The sequence below is a fragment of the Brachypodium distachyon genome, chromosome 3 (genome assembly GCF_000005505.3).
Source record: "Brachypodium distachyon strain Bd21 chromosome 3, Brachypodium_distachyon_v3.0, whole genome shotgun sequence".
In the NCBI taxonomy this organism is placed as follows: domain Eukaryota; kingdom Viridiplantae; phylum Streptophyta; class Magnoliopsida; order Poales; family Poaceae; genus Brachypodium; species Brachypodium distachyon.
In genome coordinates this window covers 11,535,093-11,552,540 of record NC_016133.3, presented here as the reverse complement: position 1 = coordinate 11,552,540, position 17,448 = coordinate 11,535,093, and the positions used below count along the sequence as shown (strand labels likewise).

Here is a 17,448-nt window from a genome sequence, read left to right as displayed (position 1 = left end):
TTGCTCACAATGAAAGGTCCTTCCCATGGGGACGATAATTTATGCATGCCGGCTGTGCACTACACAAGCTGGAGCACGAGATCTTCTTCCCGAAACACCCGCGGGTTTACCTTTCGGCGTGATAACGCCTAAGGTGTTGTTGATAGATGGCTGACCGAGATAAGGCCAATTCCCGTGCTTCTTCGAGCAGGTCGACATCATTTTCTCGGGCTTCTTTTACCTCGGCTTCCGTATACATGGTCACTCGCGGAGAGTCATGTTGAATGTCGGCTGGTAAGATGGCTTCCGCCCCGTATACGAGGAAAAATGGCGTATAGCCTGTGGAATGATTAGGAGTTGTCCTGAGACTCCACAGCACGGTCGGGAGCTCATCTAGCTAGCATCCTGGAGTGCGCTCCAGTGGCTCAATTAGCCGAGGTTTTATGCCGGCTAAGGCCATGCCATTTGCCCTCTCAACTTGCCCGTTGGACTGAGGATGTGCTACTGAGGCGACATCAAGCCGGATTTTCTTTTCCGCGCAGAACCGCGCAAAAGGCCTCTCTGCGAAGTTTGTTCCATTATCCGTGATGATACTGTGTGGGTAGCCGTATCTTAAGATGATATCCTTCAAAAACGACACCGCAGTCTTGCCGTCACACTTCCGTATTGGCCTCACTTCAATCCATTTGGTGAACTTGTCAACCATGACTAAGATATGTGTCATGCCTCCTCGTGCCCGCTTGAAGGGTCCCACCATTTCCAAACACCAAACAGCAAATGGCCAAGTGATTGGGATGGTCTTGAGCTCAGATGCCGGCATATGAATCTTGCTGGCATACCTCTGGCAACCATTGCACTTCCTCACCATATCTTCCACCTCCTGTAACGCACTCGGCCAGTAGAAACCATGCTGGAATGCCTTGGCCACCAATGTTTTTGAGGATGCATGATGACCACACTCCCCCTGGTGAATATCCCGGAGGATTTCTTGTCCTTCTTCTGGCTCAATGCAACGTTGTAATACGTTAGTGACACTTCTCTTATATAGCTCGCCGTTGATAATGGTGTATGCTTTCGCTCTTCTCTGAATTTGCCATGCCGACACTTCCTCTTCCGAGAGACTCCCATCCTTGAGGTAGGACATTATTGGTTGTGCCCAAGCCAGCACAGGACGAGTTACAAAAATTGGCTCGTCTACCTCCATTGGTTCAACCACCATTGCCTCAGCCGAGTTAGGGCGCTCAGTCCCCGGGTTACCGGAACCACTGCCACTGTCAATGTCCATTGGAGTGACGTCAGCTTCCGAACTTGCCGGAATAAATATCGATTCTGATTCTGGTGACGGCTTGATTGATGGCTTGCGCAGATGTTCCAAAGCAACGCCGGCCGGGATGGCCTGCCGCGTTGATCCTAGCTTCGACAAAGTGTCGGTAGCCTCGTTCTCAGCCCGTGGTATATGTTGGAACTCACACCCTTCAAATTGGCCACTAATGTTCTGCACATGAAAGCAGTATGGTGCCATGTTTGCATCCAACGCATCCCAATTACCCGAGGCTTTCTGGACCACCAAGTCGGAATCACCGAAGCATTGAATCCGGCAAACACCGATCTCCTTTGCCATCTTCAGTATGTGAACAAGTGCCTCGTACTCGGCGACGTTGTTGGACGCTGCAAAATGAAATTGCAACACATACTTTAACTGATTGCGCTTGGGCAAAGCGAGAACTATGCCAGCACCAAGCCCACTTTTCATTTTGGAGCCGTCAAAATGCATTTTCCAATAACTAGTTTCAGGTGGTGGTGGTTCATATTCCATCTCGGCCCAATCCACCAGGAAACCCGCCAGTGCCTGAGATTTCACAGCATCTCGTCTATCGTACTGCAGCGTCTAGGGTGCTAACTCAATAGCCCACTTAGCTATCCGGCTGCTTGCATCTTTATTGCTCATGATTTCCGAGACGGGTGCTTCACGTATGACCTGGATCTGGTGTGCATCGAAATAATGCTTCAGCTTCTTTGCCGCCATATAAACACCGTACGCCATCTTCTGATAATGAGGATAATTATGTTTTGATGATGATAACACCTCACTCAAGTAATATACTGGCCTTTGTACCGACTTGCCGTCTTCATCTCTCTCCACCACTATGACGGTGCTGACAACCCGGTTTGTTGCTGTTATATACAACAACATCGGCTCTTGCGCCATTGGTGAGGCTAATATCGGCGCCGTAGCGATCATCTTCTTCAGCTCTTGGAAGGCTACCTCTGCCTGTTGTGTCCAGACAAATTTGTCGGTTTTCTTCATCAGCTGGTATAAGGGCATTGCCTTTTCACCCAGCCGACTAACGAAACGACTTAACGACGCTAAGCATCCAGTGATTTTTTGTACATCTTTGAGACATTCCGGCAGTTTCATTCTCTCTATGGCGGCAATTTTCATATGATTTGTTTCTATACCTCGGCTTGACACCAAATGTGCACTTGGCCGGGTTTAGCTTCATTCGGAATCTCCTCAAATTTGCAAATGTTTCGCAGATATCATCCAGCAACGTTGACGCTTTCTTTGGTTTTTATGACAACATCGTCGACATATACTTGCACGTTTTTGCCGAGTTGGTCGTGCAAGCATTTCTGCATGTACCTTTGGTAAGTAGCCCCTGCATTTCTCAAACCAAACGGCATACTGCGATAGCAATAAGCCCCGAACGGGGTGATAAATGATGTCTTTATTTGATCATTAGGGTTCAATGGAATCTGGTGAAAACCAGAGTACGCGTCTACAAAAGACAACAACTCACATCTGGCAGTGGAGTCGATCACTTGATCGATCTGAGGTAATGGAAAAGGATCCTTAGGGCATGCCTTGTTCAGGCTAGTGTAGTCGATACACATGCGCCACACCTTGGCAGCAGTTGGGTCATCTTTCTTCTTCTCGACCATGACCGGGTTAGCCAACCAGTCAGGATGCAACACTTCCATGATAAAGCCGGCAGCTAGAAGCCGGGATATCTCTTCCGATATTGCTTCCTTCTGTCATCGGTCTTGCGTCTGGCGTGACATGCAATGAGTGCTCAGCCAACTCACACCCGGCAAGTCTTGGTTTGATCATGCGAAGATGTCCCGATTCTCACGGAGGAAGCTGGTGAGCTCGCCTTCCTATTTCTCATTCAGGCCGGCACCAATGATGACGGTTCGGTCCGGGAACTCACTGTCAACCGGGATCTTCTTTGTCTCCTTGGCTGCCTGGAAAGCCACACTTCCATGAGGGTTGGTCATAGCTGGCAGACCAATCTACGCCGACTGAGCTAATGCGACAACTTCTTGCAGCTTCCTCTTCTCTCCGGCAATGACCAGTGACTCGGCCAAAGCAGATCTTGCTGCCGCGCACTCCAGCAATCGCTTGTAGTTGCCGGTAAAGGTTATGGTACCATTTGGTCCTGGCATCTTCATCTTCGGGTAGCCAATGTGAGTAGTCGCCATGAATTTGGCCAGTGCCGGTCTGCCGAGCAACGCATGATACAGACTGTTGAGATCCACCACCTCAAATACCAAGTTCTCTGTCCAACAGTTCTCCCTGGTGCCGAATAAGACATCAACCCAGATCTTGCCTACCGGTGCACAAGACACTCCCGGCACAATACCATGGAAGGTAGTCCGGCTAAGCTCAAGCATGTTATCAGTAATGCCGAGTTTGAGCATCGTGTCTCGGTACATGATGTTTATGCTGCTCCCATTATCAATGAGAATTCGAGTGAACTTGACATTGATGTCATGCCCAATGAGTGTCGGGTCGACCACCAGAGTATAACCACCAGGATTCGGCATGACTTTAGGATGATCTGGCCGGTTCCAACAGAGCTCCTGTTCTGACCAATACATGAATTTCAGTACTGCCGGCACGACAGCGTTGACTTCCATCTCACGTCTGCGCTAACTTTGCTTGTCGGTTGGCTCCATGATAAAAATCATGTAACTTTGGTGATGCTCCTTGCACTTGCTTCTTCCTGCATATTCCGGGATGCCATGGTCTTCCACCTGATTGACAACATTGTTCGCCGGAGGGGGTTCTTGAATCTGAGCATTGGCGCCTGTGAGTGGCGGACAAGGGGGCCACCGACTTGCCTCACCCTTCTCGGTCCGCTGCATCCAGCTGCATTGCCGGGTTGTGTGATTCGCCGGCTTGCTGGGATTGGTCATGTGGAAACGACAAGGCTGATCAAGCATCATCTCAAATGTGTACTTCTGCTTATCTTGCCAGGGCTTCTTCTGCTCTCACTTCTTGGCCCACTGCTGATTTCCCGTCTTCTGACGCTGGCTAGGATCGGCATCAGGTTGATCATGAATGGCTGCGACATGGGCTGGCCCATACCGGTAATCCGGCCTGTCATCCCTTCTTTTATTCCGATGATCTTGATGTTCATTCCTCCGGAATGCTCCGGCAGGATTGTATGTCGGCTGCTCTCTTTGTTGCTCTGTCGGCATCAGCGATGGCTGAGTTGGGTCACCCAACGCATACATATCCGCAATCTTGATCATCTCGGACAAAGTGGCCGGCATTTCCCTCTGCAGATTCTGCCATAACATGCTGCCATGTCGGCACCATTGGGCAAACCATGCTATGGCCTGCAACTCCATTATCCCTTCACAGGAGTTGCGGAGGTTATTCCATCTTGTCAGGTAATCTCAGTCGGTCTCGTTGTCCCTTTGTTGCACACGGACAGTTGCCGAGGGCGGTTAGGCCTCTTGTAGGAGCTGGTGAAGTTGCTGACAAAAGCTTACTCAAAATCTATCCAGCAATTGATGCTGTCTTTCGGCAGATTATTCAGCCAGATCCTGGCTGGTCCCACCAGCATTTGGGGTACATAGCGTACCACCCATCTGTGATTGCCACCTGCCACATGCACTGCAGTGACATAATCTTCCAACCAGTTTTCCGGCTTGGTGCTGCCGTCATATGTTCTCGTGCTCCTGGGTAGCCGGAAACCTGGGGTTGCTGTCTCTCTCATGATCCGGTGAGCGAAACAACACGATCCCTGAGGGCCTTACTCTTCCAGAAGCTCCGACAGATAGATTCTATCGAGGCGATGTCGGGCATCTAGCGGCGACACTTGCCGGTTTCCCACTCGGGCTCCAAGTGGGCCGACATTGTCACGCTCACGCCTGAGATAGCCTTCATCTCCCATGGCCGAGTATCCGTCATTGTAATGGTCTTGCCGGCGATCTTCACCTCGATACAGGGGGTTGTGCCCGGCACCCTACTGACCTGCAGCAGTATTGGGCGCCGGACCCCGAGATTGGCGTCCATGACCTGCCGAGTGGCGGTCTTGTGGATCTCGACGATTGTTACCGAGATGCAGACCACTTTGACTATCATCAACTCTCTTAACCATTTGCTTCTCAGCCAATGCCGGATCATAATGCTCTAGCCGCTTGTCTCGGCCAGAGTTGACACTCTTATCCCGTCTGCCACCAGGCGAAGACGCTTGCTTGTCGGCCCGACCGCCAGCGCCTACGGCCGAGTGAATGATCTGAGATGCACTGGGCTTGCCGTGCAACCGCATGTACGCCTCAATTTTGCTCGTTAGCCGTGCGAAGTAATTCTTTCACACGCAACTACTGCAACCGGAGTGCCTCTCCCGTGAGATTCGGCAATTCTTATGCTGCAGCCTCGGCTGCCCTGAGGTTCTTAACATGGGTGTTATATTCCGGCTTTAGTGCCGACACATAGCTTGCCGACACAGCTGGCATGGCTCTGCCATCCCTAGCTATCTCGGCATTCAAGTTTCTACCACGATTACGCACTTCCCCAACTCGGCTAGGGTTATGCATTGTAGTAGAATTGAGACCGTGAGCTTTGTTATACTCACGGAGCGAAATTTCGAGCTCCTGCCGAGCATGAGCCACGTCGACAGCTTCCTGCAGCAGTTTCTGGCGTTCCAACTCCAGCTAAGCCTGCAGCTGGGCCGAGTTGGCGTTTGGTGCGACAGGCAAGGTCAGCCTCCTGATGGCAGCCTAGAGCGGAGTCGGCTTTGCCGGCACAGCGGATGTGCCGGCCTGAGCAACGATGTTCTCCGGCTTCTCCATCAGAGGACGCGCCGTTCTGCCGGACTTGCTCGGGAGTCCAACGCTTTCTGCCGCGCCCTTGCCAGCATCGCCGCCTTGAGCCGACACCATGACCTCCGCACGGCCAGCGGGGCAGTCGACATGCCGACCGCGAACCGTGCAGACGACGGGAGGATCCTCGGCCATCACCACCTGCTCGGGATACCTGCAAGGAGTGTCAGTGGCGACGTAGACCTCGTGCGTACCGAAGTTGATGAAGCGGCCTGCGCAGGAAAGTGGCGCGTTGTTGAAGCAGCATGCGTTGTTGTCGATGAAGCCCAGAGAGCCGAATCTCTGGACCAAACCGGAGACGACGCGCTCTCCGGTGATGAGGGAGCTTCCCGTCCAGATGAAAACTCCAGCCAGTGCCGCTGCTGGCCCCATGGTGGGCGCCAACTATCGTGGTGGTGTCACGGCAGATGCCATAGGATGGCTTGAGATGGGGTTGATGGACGAAGGAAGATCCGGAGGAGGGATAGCGCGATGTAAACCACGCACGAAAGTAAGAACACATGGTGTTTACCCAGGTTCGGAGCCCTCTTGATGAGGTAAAGCTGCTACTCCTACCTTGTTTGTATTAGCCGAGATATGGAGGACTACAATGGCGCTCCTTGAGCTGTATTCAGAGGAGGAAGAAGGAGAAGGAGAACTCCTAAAATGTCTAAGTGGGGAACCCCTCTCACAGGAGGGGTGGAGTTTCTATTTATAGGCCAAAGGTGTCACACTGACATGTGGACCAAAAGCTAGCCCTAGCTACCACCGCGCCCGCCGGGTGCGCCCATGGTCCCCTTCGGATTGTTCGGGAGGGGACAATACAGCTTTGTGCTTTACGTACTGCCAGACGGCGCACATTGTAGCCACGCCCCGGCCTTCATCACATGTCCTTCTACGGCGTGTCACTGTGCAGTCGACGGGCACAATGACGTGAGCAACGACTGCTTTTCTGTCATAAAGGGAGCGCTTCTTTATTTTGCGCCATGTGACCAGGATAGGACCGTTGGCGTATCCTGGCCTTAGCCGAGATCAGATAGTTCATGCTTATCCTACAATCACACAAGACAAGATAGACATGCCGGCACACTTTTGGTATGCCGGCCGGTTATTAAGTCGGCTTAACGATGCCGGCGTACTTGCTTACGTCGGCTTTGCTCTCGCTATCCCCAGTTAACACGTGTCGTCATGACCCTACCCGGAGTCATCCCCCGACATCCTTCTCCATACTTCGAGAGATATGGTATCTTATGGGAAATAATTACACAATATGAAACATAGTATGCAAGTCTGTCAAAATCAGAACTCATAAAACAATAATACACACCACGTGGGCATGGCTATCATATCTACTGTCATTAAGTAATATAATTTTCCTACTGATTTTCATTAAGCAAGAAATACGAGTAAAGGTATGACAATTAAGACATCAATGAGCAATCATACATGGACATCAAAAGTAGATATCCAAAATAACTAAGAGTGCAAAAGTTGCGTTTCTCGGAGAACCAATCTTTGCAGGCTAATCCTCGTCAACTGCGCAAAGTTACGTTGGAACGCAACACACACCACCTCACACGAGCGTCGCCGTCGGCCACCGATGTAGGCGACAGTTGACCCATCATCACTGACTCCTACAACATCTTTCTCAGACCACATAAAAAATGCAAATTATCGCCATTGCTGCCTCTAATGATTCAGAGTTAAATTAGTTGAAATTTTGCATATTTATTTTATACAGAAACGCAAATACAAATTCTAAATGACCAAATAAATGTACATCTAACAACGATTTAATAATTTGTCTTAACTTGATGCAAGGGTTACGACATCTAACATGAGTTTGTCATTTTTTTATCCATGTATTTTTAAACATTATTAGTAATCGTGTTATTCTCATTTACTATTTGGATAGTTGGCCCAGTTATACGATGCCGTACCTGGGCCTGGAGGCATCGGTCTTCACCGGGCCGCGACCGGGTGAGGCCCATTTAACCTTAGACCGGCCGGTGCCCGGGCCGGGCCGACCTGATGGCCACATGTAGCTATACTCTCTTGAAAAAAAAGCTATACCTTACTTAAAAAAAAAACTATACCCCCTCTACCCGTCTCCTTGCCGAGCCCCACAGCCCCTTCCTCCTCGCGGGAGCGCCGCCACTCATCCCGCTGCCGAGCGCCCGAGCCCCCTTCGTCTTCCTCCTCGCTCGAGCGCCTCCACCGCAGGTTGATCTCCCCTTCGATTCTCTCGCTCCCGACCGTTTCTCCTCCCATCACACCACGAACGGATTCCGCCCTTTAGATCCCCGTTTCATAATCCCCAATTCGTAACTGAGGCAAAATCAAGGTAGGGCGGGCGCCCTACCTTGCCCTACTGGGTCCTCCGCCCGTGATCTTGCGGACGCTCCTTCAACCCTTCTTTAGTACTGATTGATTTGCTTCTACTCTAGATGATGGCCGGTGTGAAACTCAACCAATCCTCTCCTGCCCGGCGGCAACCACCGCCAAAACCCACCATGGCACAATCTTTGCCTCCCAAGTTCTCAATGTTCGGGGCGAAACCTGGCTTCGTCATACCCAAGAACAAGATCGCGGGCTCCATGGTTATCCGCAAGGTGGAGGCACCAGCTACCCCCAAGGAAGAGCACACTAAACCACCTCCTCCTCAAAGGAACACAAAGTGGGGCCCTGATCTTGCCTCTGATCCTGCCGTCAGGAAAGCCAAAGCTTTGGCCTACCAGGTACCTGGTTACGAGCTCTCTCTCTCTTTTCGATATATGAACGCAATTGTAGGCTTACTCTTAATGATGTGCCTGTTAGTCGACTTGTAGGCTTATTCTTAATGATGTGCCTTTTTAGTTTGTGTGCCGCTTGCTGCATTAACTGCGCAACACGTGGAATGTGGAACGGATAACATTGAGTTTTTAACCATGGGGAACACGACTTTGCATCAATACACCACTACAATCTTGTGATATTGCAAATTTGCAATGCAAACAACTGGAACACATTTTAACCACCTGTCAATTATGAAAGAGGTCGTGCAACTGCGTGTCCATGTGTCGTTAGGCCGCAGTAGCAAACACAGGTAGCTGAAAGAGTTATCTTACTCCATTCGACCATTAGTCCTAGAACCTGGAGTTAAATTATTATTCTTGGATACCAAGACCGTTGTTATAAGGATCTAACTTTGTGATGATGCATTCTTAAAGCACACGTTTCTCTTCTTCGCCTGTGAACTATGTGATCTACATTAAAATATACTCAATGATGCACGTGTTTATTTTAATTACTTGCAACTCTGGTGGACCAGCTTGCCGCTTTATGCCATTTTGTTTGACCAGAAAGTCATGTAAAAATACTCTGTTGAGTTGCCTGTAATTCCACGTCTCTGTCCAAGTTAGACCCATGTATACTATTGGCTGTTGCTCTTCCTCTGGCCAGACAGGAACGGCTATTTTCCTTGTGATTCTTTCATGCAGAAAGCTTCAATTGCTACGTGTCACTAATTCATCTTATCACACGGGCAGGCTCGAGTGGAGCAAATTAACAAGGAGCTGAAATCTGTAGCTCTGGAGACAGGAGGAATTGAAGGTTCATTGTTTACTGTGAAGGGTTCCAGTTCTGATAGTGCGAAAGAGAATAAGGTATCCCTTATCTGACCACCATTCCCTCGCTAATGCTTTAGTGTTTTTCTTTTAACCGGTAACAACAGGGGTTCTACTGGTGCTTTACAGATGAAAAAGAGCTGCACAATCAAATATGCTCCCATTTGATATGCTTTTGATTTATTTTTTTCATTTTTTCGCTTTTGTGGCAGGAAAAGGTTGAGCTATTGGAGCTTGAAAAACGCGAAATTATTGGTGAGAGAAGTCTTTCTGTGTTCTTTCGCTTCGTTTCACCCTCTCTGATGGAAGTGTCCTTCATCATGAGTATCTCACATTTGATATAGCTTAAACATATGCAGGGACTGGGTGCCTCTGTGTTAGAGTGTTAGTCATGATTTGCTCTATTATGTCTCAAAGAAGTGTATTATTAACTTGATTTTTGTGTTTTCTGTAGGAGAAATACTCCAATTAAATCCAGGATACAAGGCTCCTGACGATTACAAGCCATTACTCAAGGAGACAAAAATCCCTTTGCCTGTATGTAAACGCCCTACTGCTTAATGCTTAGTTACTGGTTTACAATTTGCACTTGTACCAGGGTTGTTTCAATTGTATGTAGATGGTGTCCATCTACTTATCGTATCTCAAGATGTTTTCTGATAATCCCTTAGGGCCTTCTGCATTAATTAATTTACCAATAGGGAGCTTATGCCAGTTTTACGGTACCATCTGCCAGTATAATGTATAACTGCTTGTCTATTGCCTCTGATATTGTAATTTGTTGTTGGTTATGTATTGGGATTAACAGCTACTACCTCCGTTCCTATATACTTGTCGCTGTTTTAGTGCAAGTTTGCACTAAAACAGCGACAAGTATTTAGGAACGGAGGTAGTACCTTCCAAACTAAAATCTGAATCTGAGTAGACAACTTACTTGGATTTTTATCTCATATAAATGCGGTGTATTTAGCTTGTGCTCTTGACTATTGCAGACAAAAGCACATCCGGGACAAAATATCATTGGAGTTCTTCTAGGACCTGAAAGAAATACCCAGAAGCGACTACAGGAGGTATGGATGGGTTACTCTTGGAAACCTTAGTTTATTTTGTTGAAACATTCATTAGAAGATTATATTTATTAGAACTTCTGTTAATTCATTTACCATATGCCAGGAAACTGGAGCTAAAGTACGAGTATATGGGACTAAGAAAAGCAATGGTGAAAAGGTAAACTTGTTTTCTCTATTCCCTAATTTTTATTTGCTTTGTCCTCTGGTGTAGCTAAATGGTTTGTATTTGGTGTTTATCATGTACATTTTATACACAAAGTGTTAAGTTGGACAGATAATTGATACTGTAGCGTGAAGAAAAGAAATAAATAAAGTGGTGCATCTGTCTGTTCTAATCTTTTGCTTTCATTGGTGTATCTCCATGGGAAACTCTGTCAAGATAATTTACACAGCATATCATCAAACATATCTTTTATTTTTTAGCATCATTTTTAGGGATTGTGATAACTTATGACTTCCATTTATAATCTTGATGCTCAAGTTTCCTTGAGTATTTATTTACCTTTTAGTAAATCATTGGCATCAAGTTCAGCACAACTGCACCAATGGAAAACCTAAATTTTTATTCATGCTCAGGGTGAGGTTCGCCAGTCAGATATACATGAAGCACAAGCTGCTTATGAAGACCTATACATACATGTGTCAGCTGACTCTTATGATAAAGTTGATGCTGCAGTTGCGTTGATTGAGCTGCTTCTTACTCCTGTCTCAGTAAGTTAGCAACCTGGTCCTTTCTCTCTAGAAATTTTAATATGCTGTCAATTGACCACCAAACCATTTTAATATTATCAGGTAAATTCAACAGACTCTTCAGAAACTGCTATTGTTTCTCCGGCAGTTAACTCTGTTGGTGTAAATCCAGCTGTTGTGCAACAGGTGCAGAGCGCAGCTTCTCAGCCTGACTCACTGAATTACCAATCACATAATGCTCATTGGCTTTCCATGTCTCAAACTACTGTTCCATCAGTTCCCTCCTCAGGGCCTATACCGAGCCCATTACCCAACAATTCCTTGCAGCTGCAACCTCCTGTGGGTTCTTTTAGCATGCCACCATACACAGGGCAACCTCCTCACACAAATTTCATGCCAAGAAATCCACTGCCTGTTCCTGGTTCTCAGCCATCAATACCGAACGCTCAACAACCTCCACACCAGTTCCAAGCCAACCCTGCCATTAGACCTCCTTTTGGTAGACCACCTGGAAATGCTTACAACCTGCAACCGGTGCCATCTTCTACTGTAGCACTACCTGTTAGACCTCTTCAAACACCCCACGCTTCTGGAGGATGGCCAACTTTCCCCCCTGCTATGGCGCAATCTCAGAGACCTTCACAAGGTGCACCCACTTTTATGCCAATGAGACCTCCTATTTCTGTCTCACCTCTTGGTGCAGCTCCACCAGTGCCTTCTCAGTCAAATATGTCCACCAGCTATGGCACTCAGCATCCACCAAGAGCAAACTTCACTCCTTCCAGGCCTCCTGGCGCCCCCCAGTCTTTTCCATCAGTGTCATCTCAAGGTCCCTCGTCGGTGCAAGTACCAGCATCTCCTGCTGGGGCATTGCCGCATCCACCTTATCCAGTGTCGATGCAAATGCGTCCCCCCATGTCAACACCTCAGATGAGAGGCGCGCCTTCACCTTTCCCTCAAGCTGGACCAGCACCTGGCAATGCACAAGTGTCACCTTCGTCGCATCCGCCTGCCAGTATGCCTGGGTTGTCTTTCTCAGGTTCTGCAAACACAGGCTACAGTCAGACATCGATAGCTGCTTTGAGACCTGCACGTCCGGCCACTGGTGATTTTACCTTTCGACCTCATGCACCACCTTTGCCAAACCCTCCAGCTTCAGCCGGTCAAATGGGAGTTCAAGCTAACTCTCAGTTTGGTTTGCCCCAAATGCTGCTGTTCCGTCCTGCCAATCAGAGCCCCATTTCGCCAGTTCAAGGTTTCCAAAGGCCGGATGTAAGTCATATGGGTCAGGCCCGTATGCATGCTCCACCTCCACAACACTTCCATGGAGGCTTCCCATCTGATTCTCCTATGGGGTTTCGACCGTTCCCTCCTGCAAATCCATCCAACAGAATGCCATTTAATTTCATGCCACCGCAACAGAATCCATTTCCAAATGCAAACATGCAAGGTGGCAATCCAGGTGGACCGAATCCGATATACGATCCTTTCGTGCCAACAGCGGTGTCAAAGAAAGCAGAGGGTGACCCATAGTACGAGGGTCTCTTGTCATGAGATTTGCTTGAAGTGAGATGTTGATATCTCTATCTGGAATCCAAGTTGTGATGCAAAGGGAGAAGATGGCTTGATTTTGGCTTGGGAGCCGCATGTATCTGAAGTTCAGCCTTGAGAGATGGAGTTTCTTAAACTTGTACCGTCGATCCTTTCTTTTTTCTGACAGAAGCATACCATGTGTTGGATGAGATGAGTATCAAGCTGTTTTTTTTCCAGAAATTGTATTGCATTAAAGAAAAAGAAAGAAAGAAAAGGATTCTGATGAGATGTAGTTATCTTTGTTTTTGAGAGAGTAACTGTTGTAGTTATCTGCTCTTTGAGAAAGTGGAATATTACCTTGACCATCTTTTGTATGTTTCACTCTAGAACAACTTATCTATTTCGTTGCGTGCAAAAATATTCTTGTAGCAACATTGACATGAAACTGAATCTATAAATTTTGAAATCTGCACTTAAGCTACACATTAATAAGAAAATATACAAATTGTAAGCTATTTACCTTTTTGATGTGTGAGATTCGAATGAGGGAAATTGGGAAAGAAGAGGCACGACAAAATACAAAGAAAAAGATAGGTAATGCTTGCATTCTCGCTTTACTGTAATGCTGTTGAGATTTTATTGTAGACTAGCACAATACCAATATGTTGCTTGTATGGGTGTTCGGGACAACTCTAACTCCATTAAAAAAATGTTGTATTATCAGTGGTTTTGATCTCAAGTTAAATAATTTATACCATCCACTATCTATCATCTCACTGATTTTGAGTCAATCGAGATCTTTATAAGAGTAAATATAAAGATTAAATGCTTTCTTAACTACCCGTCAACGTAATACAGTCAATGCAATGACAGGGCTTCCAAATTAAACTTCTCTTGACTCACCTTCTGAAATCGAAAATGGCTGGAATTATGCTTTTTGAAAGCCGCATAAAATATGTTTTCCAAAAAAGAGCCTACAACAATAATTTGAATTTTAATCAGTTAACTAGAGGATGTAATAGCTTTTGAGAATAAACAAAAGGAGTTCTTTAGTGACAAAAATAAATAAAGTGAGTTTGTTGCTAAAAGAAAAGAAAAGGTTGTCTAGATTAGATATGATAGTCCTTGGCAGAAGCAAAAAGGGGAGAGAGAGACCAGGGAAGTAAGCCTGAGAGCATCGAGTCAATTCCGCCGCCTCTGCCTGCCTCCGGCTGCTGCTCGCCGGCGAAATTCTACACCCGTGTTCTCCGGCTGCTGCTCGCGGGCCATTGCTCGCACCCGAGCTCTTACTCCCTACTCGACTCTTCTCGGTCTGCATTGCCTCCCCCTCTCTCTTCCAGCCTCCATGGCTTCCACACCCTCCTAGCTAGGGTTTGCTCCGCTTCCCCCATGTTCGGGGACATGGCCGCCGATTCCAGCATGGGGATGAGCTTCGGGCCCTCCTCCTCCCTCTACCACCACCACCACCACCACCACCACGATGACCGCATGGTCTCCTTCCAAGCCAATTCCGATTATCCTGCTCCTGCTCCTCCTCCTCCTCCCGTCTTCCTCCCTCCTCCTCCTCCCCCCAGCGCCCGCATGCTCCACGGGCCGCCGCCGAATTACAGGTTCGTCACTGGCTCGCCCGCCGATTGGACTGCCTATGAAGTCGCCATACTAAAGGAGGGCCTCGTCAGGTTCAAATCCGATCCCCCTACTCTCCCTGCTTGCACCACTTCGCTTTACTTGTTACACTGATACTCATGTGCCAAAACTAGGTATTCTCGTGAGCCCAACATGACGAAATACATCAAGATTGCTGCTATGCTGCCCACTAGGACTATCAGGGACGTCGCGCTAAGGTGCTGCTGGACTGCTGTAAGTCGTACAAATCAAACAGCAGCTGCGATTGTTAGATGTCAAATTACAAATCATGTAACTATGTAACAAGCAGAGAGAACACGTTTTGTTGATATGCTACTGTCGTTCATTCCAGGGCAAGGACAGCAGGAGGAGGAAACCTGATGAATTCTATGCGGGGAAAAGGATAAGGGACTCAAAGGTATTCTTGTATTTAGATTCTTTCTCTGGTAGCTATAGCTTTGAACCCTCTGCAGATTAATCATGTTTTTGCATCTCTAGTATTAATCATGCTTTTGTGACAATGAAGTTGCTTGGACATTGTGCAGGAGAAAATGGTTTCTTCTACCTCGCTACCTAATTTTCAAATGGCACCTCCAAATAACTTATTCCCCTTCTCGATGTCAATGCACCATCCATGTCAAAATAGCCTGGTCACTAACGAAGGTTGATCCCAAATATTTTCAACATCGATGCACCATCTATGGCCAGATGTTTCATTTCTGTTCCGCTGATTGTGTGCAATGTTCTATCGTTAAAATCCTAATGTGTGGTTGAATTTTGATTGAAGAGCAATTTTCTTGGGATTTTCAGTCGTGGTCAGTTATGTAGAGATAATTTCTTCCTGTTTTTTATAAAGACCTGGTTCACATTGGAATTTTATGCTTAATGCTGCCTCCGATGAGTAGAAGAAATCAGATGAGTTTTAAGGACTACTATAGCCTATGTTTGTGTTCTAGGATCTGCTAGTGTGATTATGTTACACCACATACTAATGTCATTGCTTCTTAGATATGATGCCTAATTTTTTTTTTCTTGTGCAAGTTCATGGAACTATTTCATGTTCATTTTTCTCCTAATAATTTTCATATGTTCATGTTCTCAAGCAGTCCCTATTTTAGATGATGCGACTCAGCATCTTCTGGAGGAAAATATTCAGTTACTCAGTCAGATCTCTTCAAATATTGAAAATTTCAAGGTTTGCATGATATACTTTTGTCTGTTGTCATTGGGCATAACTTTATTAATCCACCATATTTTACTGTAAGTGGGAAGTGGGCACTTCTGCTAGGGGGCACCACCCTCAGATGGAACATGTAAATGAAAATTTACATTTTCATGCAGCGCATATTAATTCAAAGCTACACATGAAAGCTTGAGCTGTGCTAATCGTGTCTGAAATTCCAAATTTCCTATAGTTGGAGGAGAACATGGATCTCTTTCTACGTACGAATAGCAATATCAGAACAATTTCGAAAAGGTATGACGTTGTTATCTGTTGTATTTTTATTATATTTTATTTATTTCATGTATGTTTCTTTAGATTGCACACATCAAATATGCATAAGCTTTATAAGTTTGTGATTTTTGTCATCTACTTTGATTTTAGTATGTTCAAACTATTTCTTGTATACGAGTGAAGAATCTTGCATGGCAGATGTGAGACCAAAGGTGCTGTAAATAGAAACCGAGTGAGTGACTTGAGGAAATTCCTATGGGGTTTTGTGGTCCTCAGAGGACTCTTCCTCTCATTAGCAGTGAGATGCAAGACAGAGCATGATCTTGAACCTTTTATGCCATTATGCTTATTTACTTGTTGAAGTTTTCTCACTTAGATAATTTATGTTGTAGAATGAGTGAGACGCCTGGTATCATGGGTCAGATGCGTCCCTTGCCAGAACCTGTAAATGAAGACCACCTAAGTTCACTTCTTCAACTGGGTAGAGCGGTAAGATCACACAACCTTGTGTTTGTATGAGTCTAGAAGATCTTAATGACGTGCATGATAATACTGGATGTTAAAATGTAAAGTATGTTGAGCTAGCTATTGGCAGGCTCTAAGATAGGAAAAACAAAATAAATGTACCATGTTTTGAGGATATTTGCAGTATTATAGTACATCTTTGTCGTTAACGATGTGAAATATCCCAAGAGTAATAGGAACATGAAAATTCACTCAATTGGTCTGCATACATATTGTTTGAGTGTCATGGTTCAGTATTGGATTCAGTCTCGGTAATTGTGATAATCATGTTGCCGTTATTGTGATCTCGTGAAGGTTGCGTCTTCTGGTGATATACCACATAACTGTCATATGAAGGAAGATGGGCGAAGTTAATGTAAGATAAATCAGAATTGAGGAGATGTAAGCATCCTGTAGCAAGAAACATGGCTGATTTGTACAAATGCCATCATGAAGAAGATCTCCGGTGTAGAATCTAGATGATGTTATTACTGACCAAGGAAGGCAGCACGGGAATAAGTAATGGCGCCTTTGAGGGATATATGTTGTTTCATTTTCCTTCTTTTGGTTGTGAGCTAATTGTCGTCTGTCTATCTATCCTTGATTCCTGGGGAAAGTGAAGGGAAAATGTAAAACAGGTGGCGAGAGTTGTGGTTTATTATCGTTGTGTTGTATTGGGAGCTGCTGAAGTTGGACTTCGATTCAGACGGCTGTAAATATAGGGTGTAGTTACGGGGAGACGTTTTGCTTGTCTTTAATGATGATGCCAGAAAGTTAAGACATCATTGCTACTCTTCTCATTGTACAACAATTGATTCTTAAGTTTGGCCTATGAAGCAATTCTGCCACACAAATGAGCCTTTTGCATTGGCGAGTAAGCAAGATACAG

The 17,448-nt window shown here is 46.3% G+C and overlaps 2 protein-coding genes across 3 annotated transcripts in view; both read left to right on the top strand.

Moving 5' to 3' along the window:
• LOC100834620 (atrophin-1) overlaps positions 1 to 13,373 on the top strand; it is a 40,515-nt gene extending 27,142 nt beyond the window's left edge. Inside the window, exons 1-9 of one of the 2 annotated variants that reach the window (XM_010235921.3) lie at positions 8,144 to 8,298; positions 8,523 to 8,813; positions 9,603 to 9,719; positions 9,893 to 9,935; positions 10,135 to 10,217; positions 10,673 to 10,750; positions 10,854 to 10,907; positions 11,327 to 11,461; positions 11,543 to 13,373. In XM_010235921.3, coding sequence (XP_010234223.1) covers positions 8,523 to 8,813; positions 9,603 to 9,719; positions 9,893 to 9,935; positions 10,135 to 10,217; positions 10,673 to 10,750; positions 10,854 to 10,907; positions 11,327 to 11,461; positions 11,543 to 12,973 — 2,232 coding nt within the window. In that variant the 5' untranslated portion in view covers positions 8,144 to 8,298 and the 3' untranslated portion in view covers positions 12,974 to 13,373. Of the gene's footprint in view, positions 1 to 8,143; positions 8,299 to 8,522; positions 8,814 to 9,602; positions 9,720 to 9,892; positions 9,936 to 10,134; positions 10,218 to 10,672; positions 10,751 to 10,853; positions 10,908 to 11,326; positions 11,462 to 11,542 lie in introns of those variants that run through there. The other variant, XM_024461591.1, reaches the window with a different exon arrangement.
• A 719-nt stretch (positions 13,374 to 14,092) lies between these two features.
• On the top strand, positions 14,093 to 17,409 carry LOC100846119. Its single transcript, XM_003573192.4, has 8 exons — positions 14,093 to 14,652; positions 14,734 to 14,833; positions 14,952 to 15,017; positions 15,145 to 15,262; positions 15,706 to 15,794; positions 16,015 to 16,076; positions 16,448 to 16,544; positions 16,875 to 17,409. The coding sequence occupies exons 1-8, from the start codon at positions 14,363 to 14,365 to the stop codon at positions 16,932 to 16,934; spliced, it is 882 nt and encodes a 293-aa protein (XP_003573240.1). The 5' UTR covers positions 14,093 to 14,362; the 3' UTR covers positions 16,935 to 17,409.
• The last annotated feature ends 39 nt before the right edge of the window (positions 17,410 to 17,448 follow it).

Bases quoted from the DNA above. Each gene is read 5' to 3' on its own strand.
- LOC100846119 (XM_003573192.4), top strand. From the start codon at position 14,363: ATGTTCGGGGACATGGCCGCCGATTCCAGCATGGGGATGAGCTTCGGG. The intron at 14,653-14,733 runs GTTCAAATCCGA...TGCCAAAACTAG, and splicing joins CTAAAGGAGGGCCTCGTCAG to GTATTCTCGTGAGCCCAACA. The intron at 15,795-16,014 runs GTTTGCATGATA...AATTTCCTATAG, and splicing joins CAAATATTGAAAATTTCAAG to TTGGAGGAGAACATGGATCT.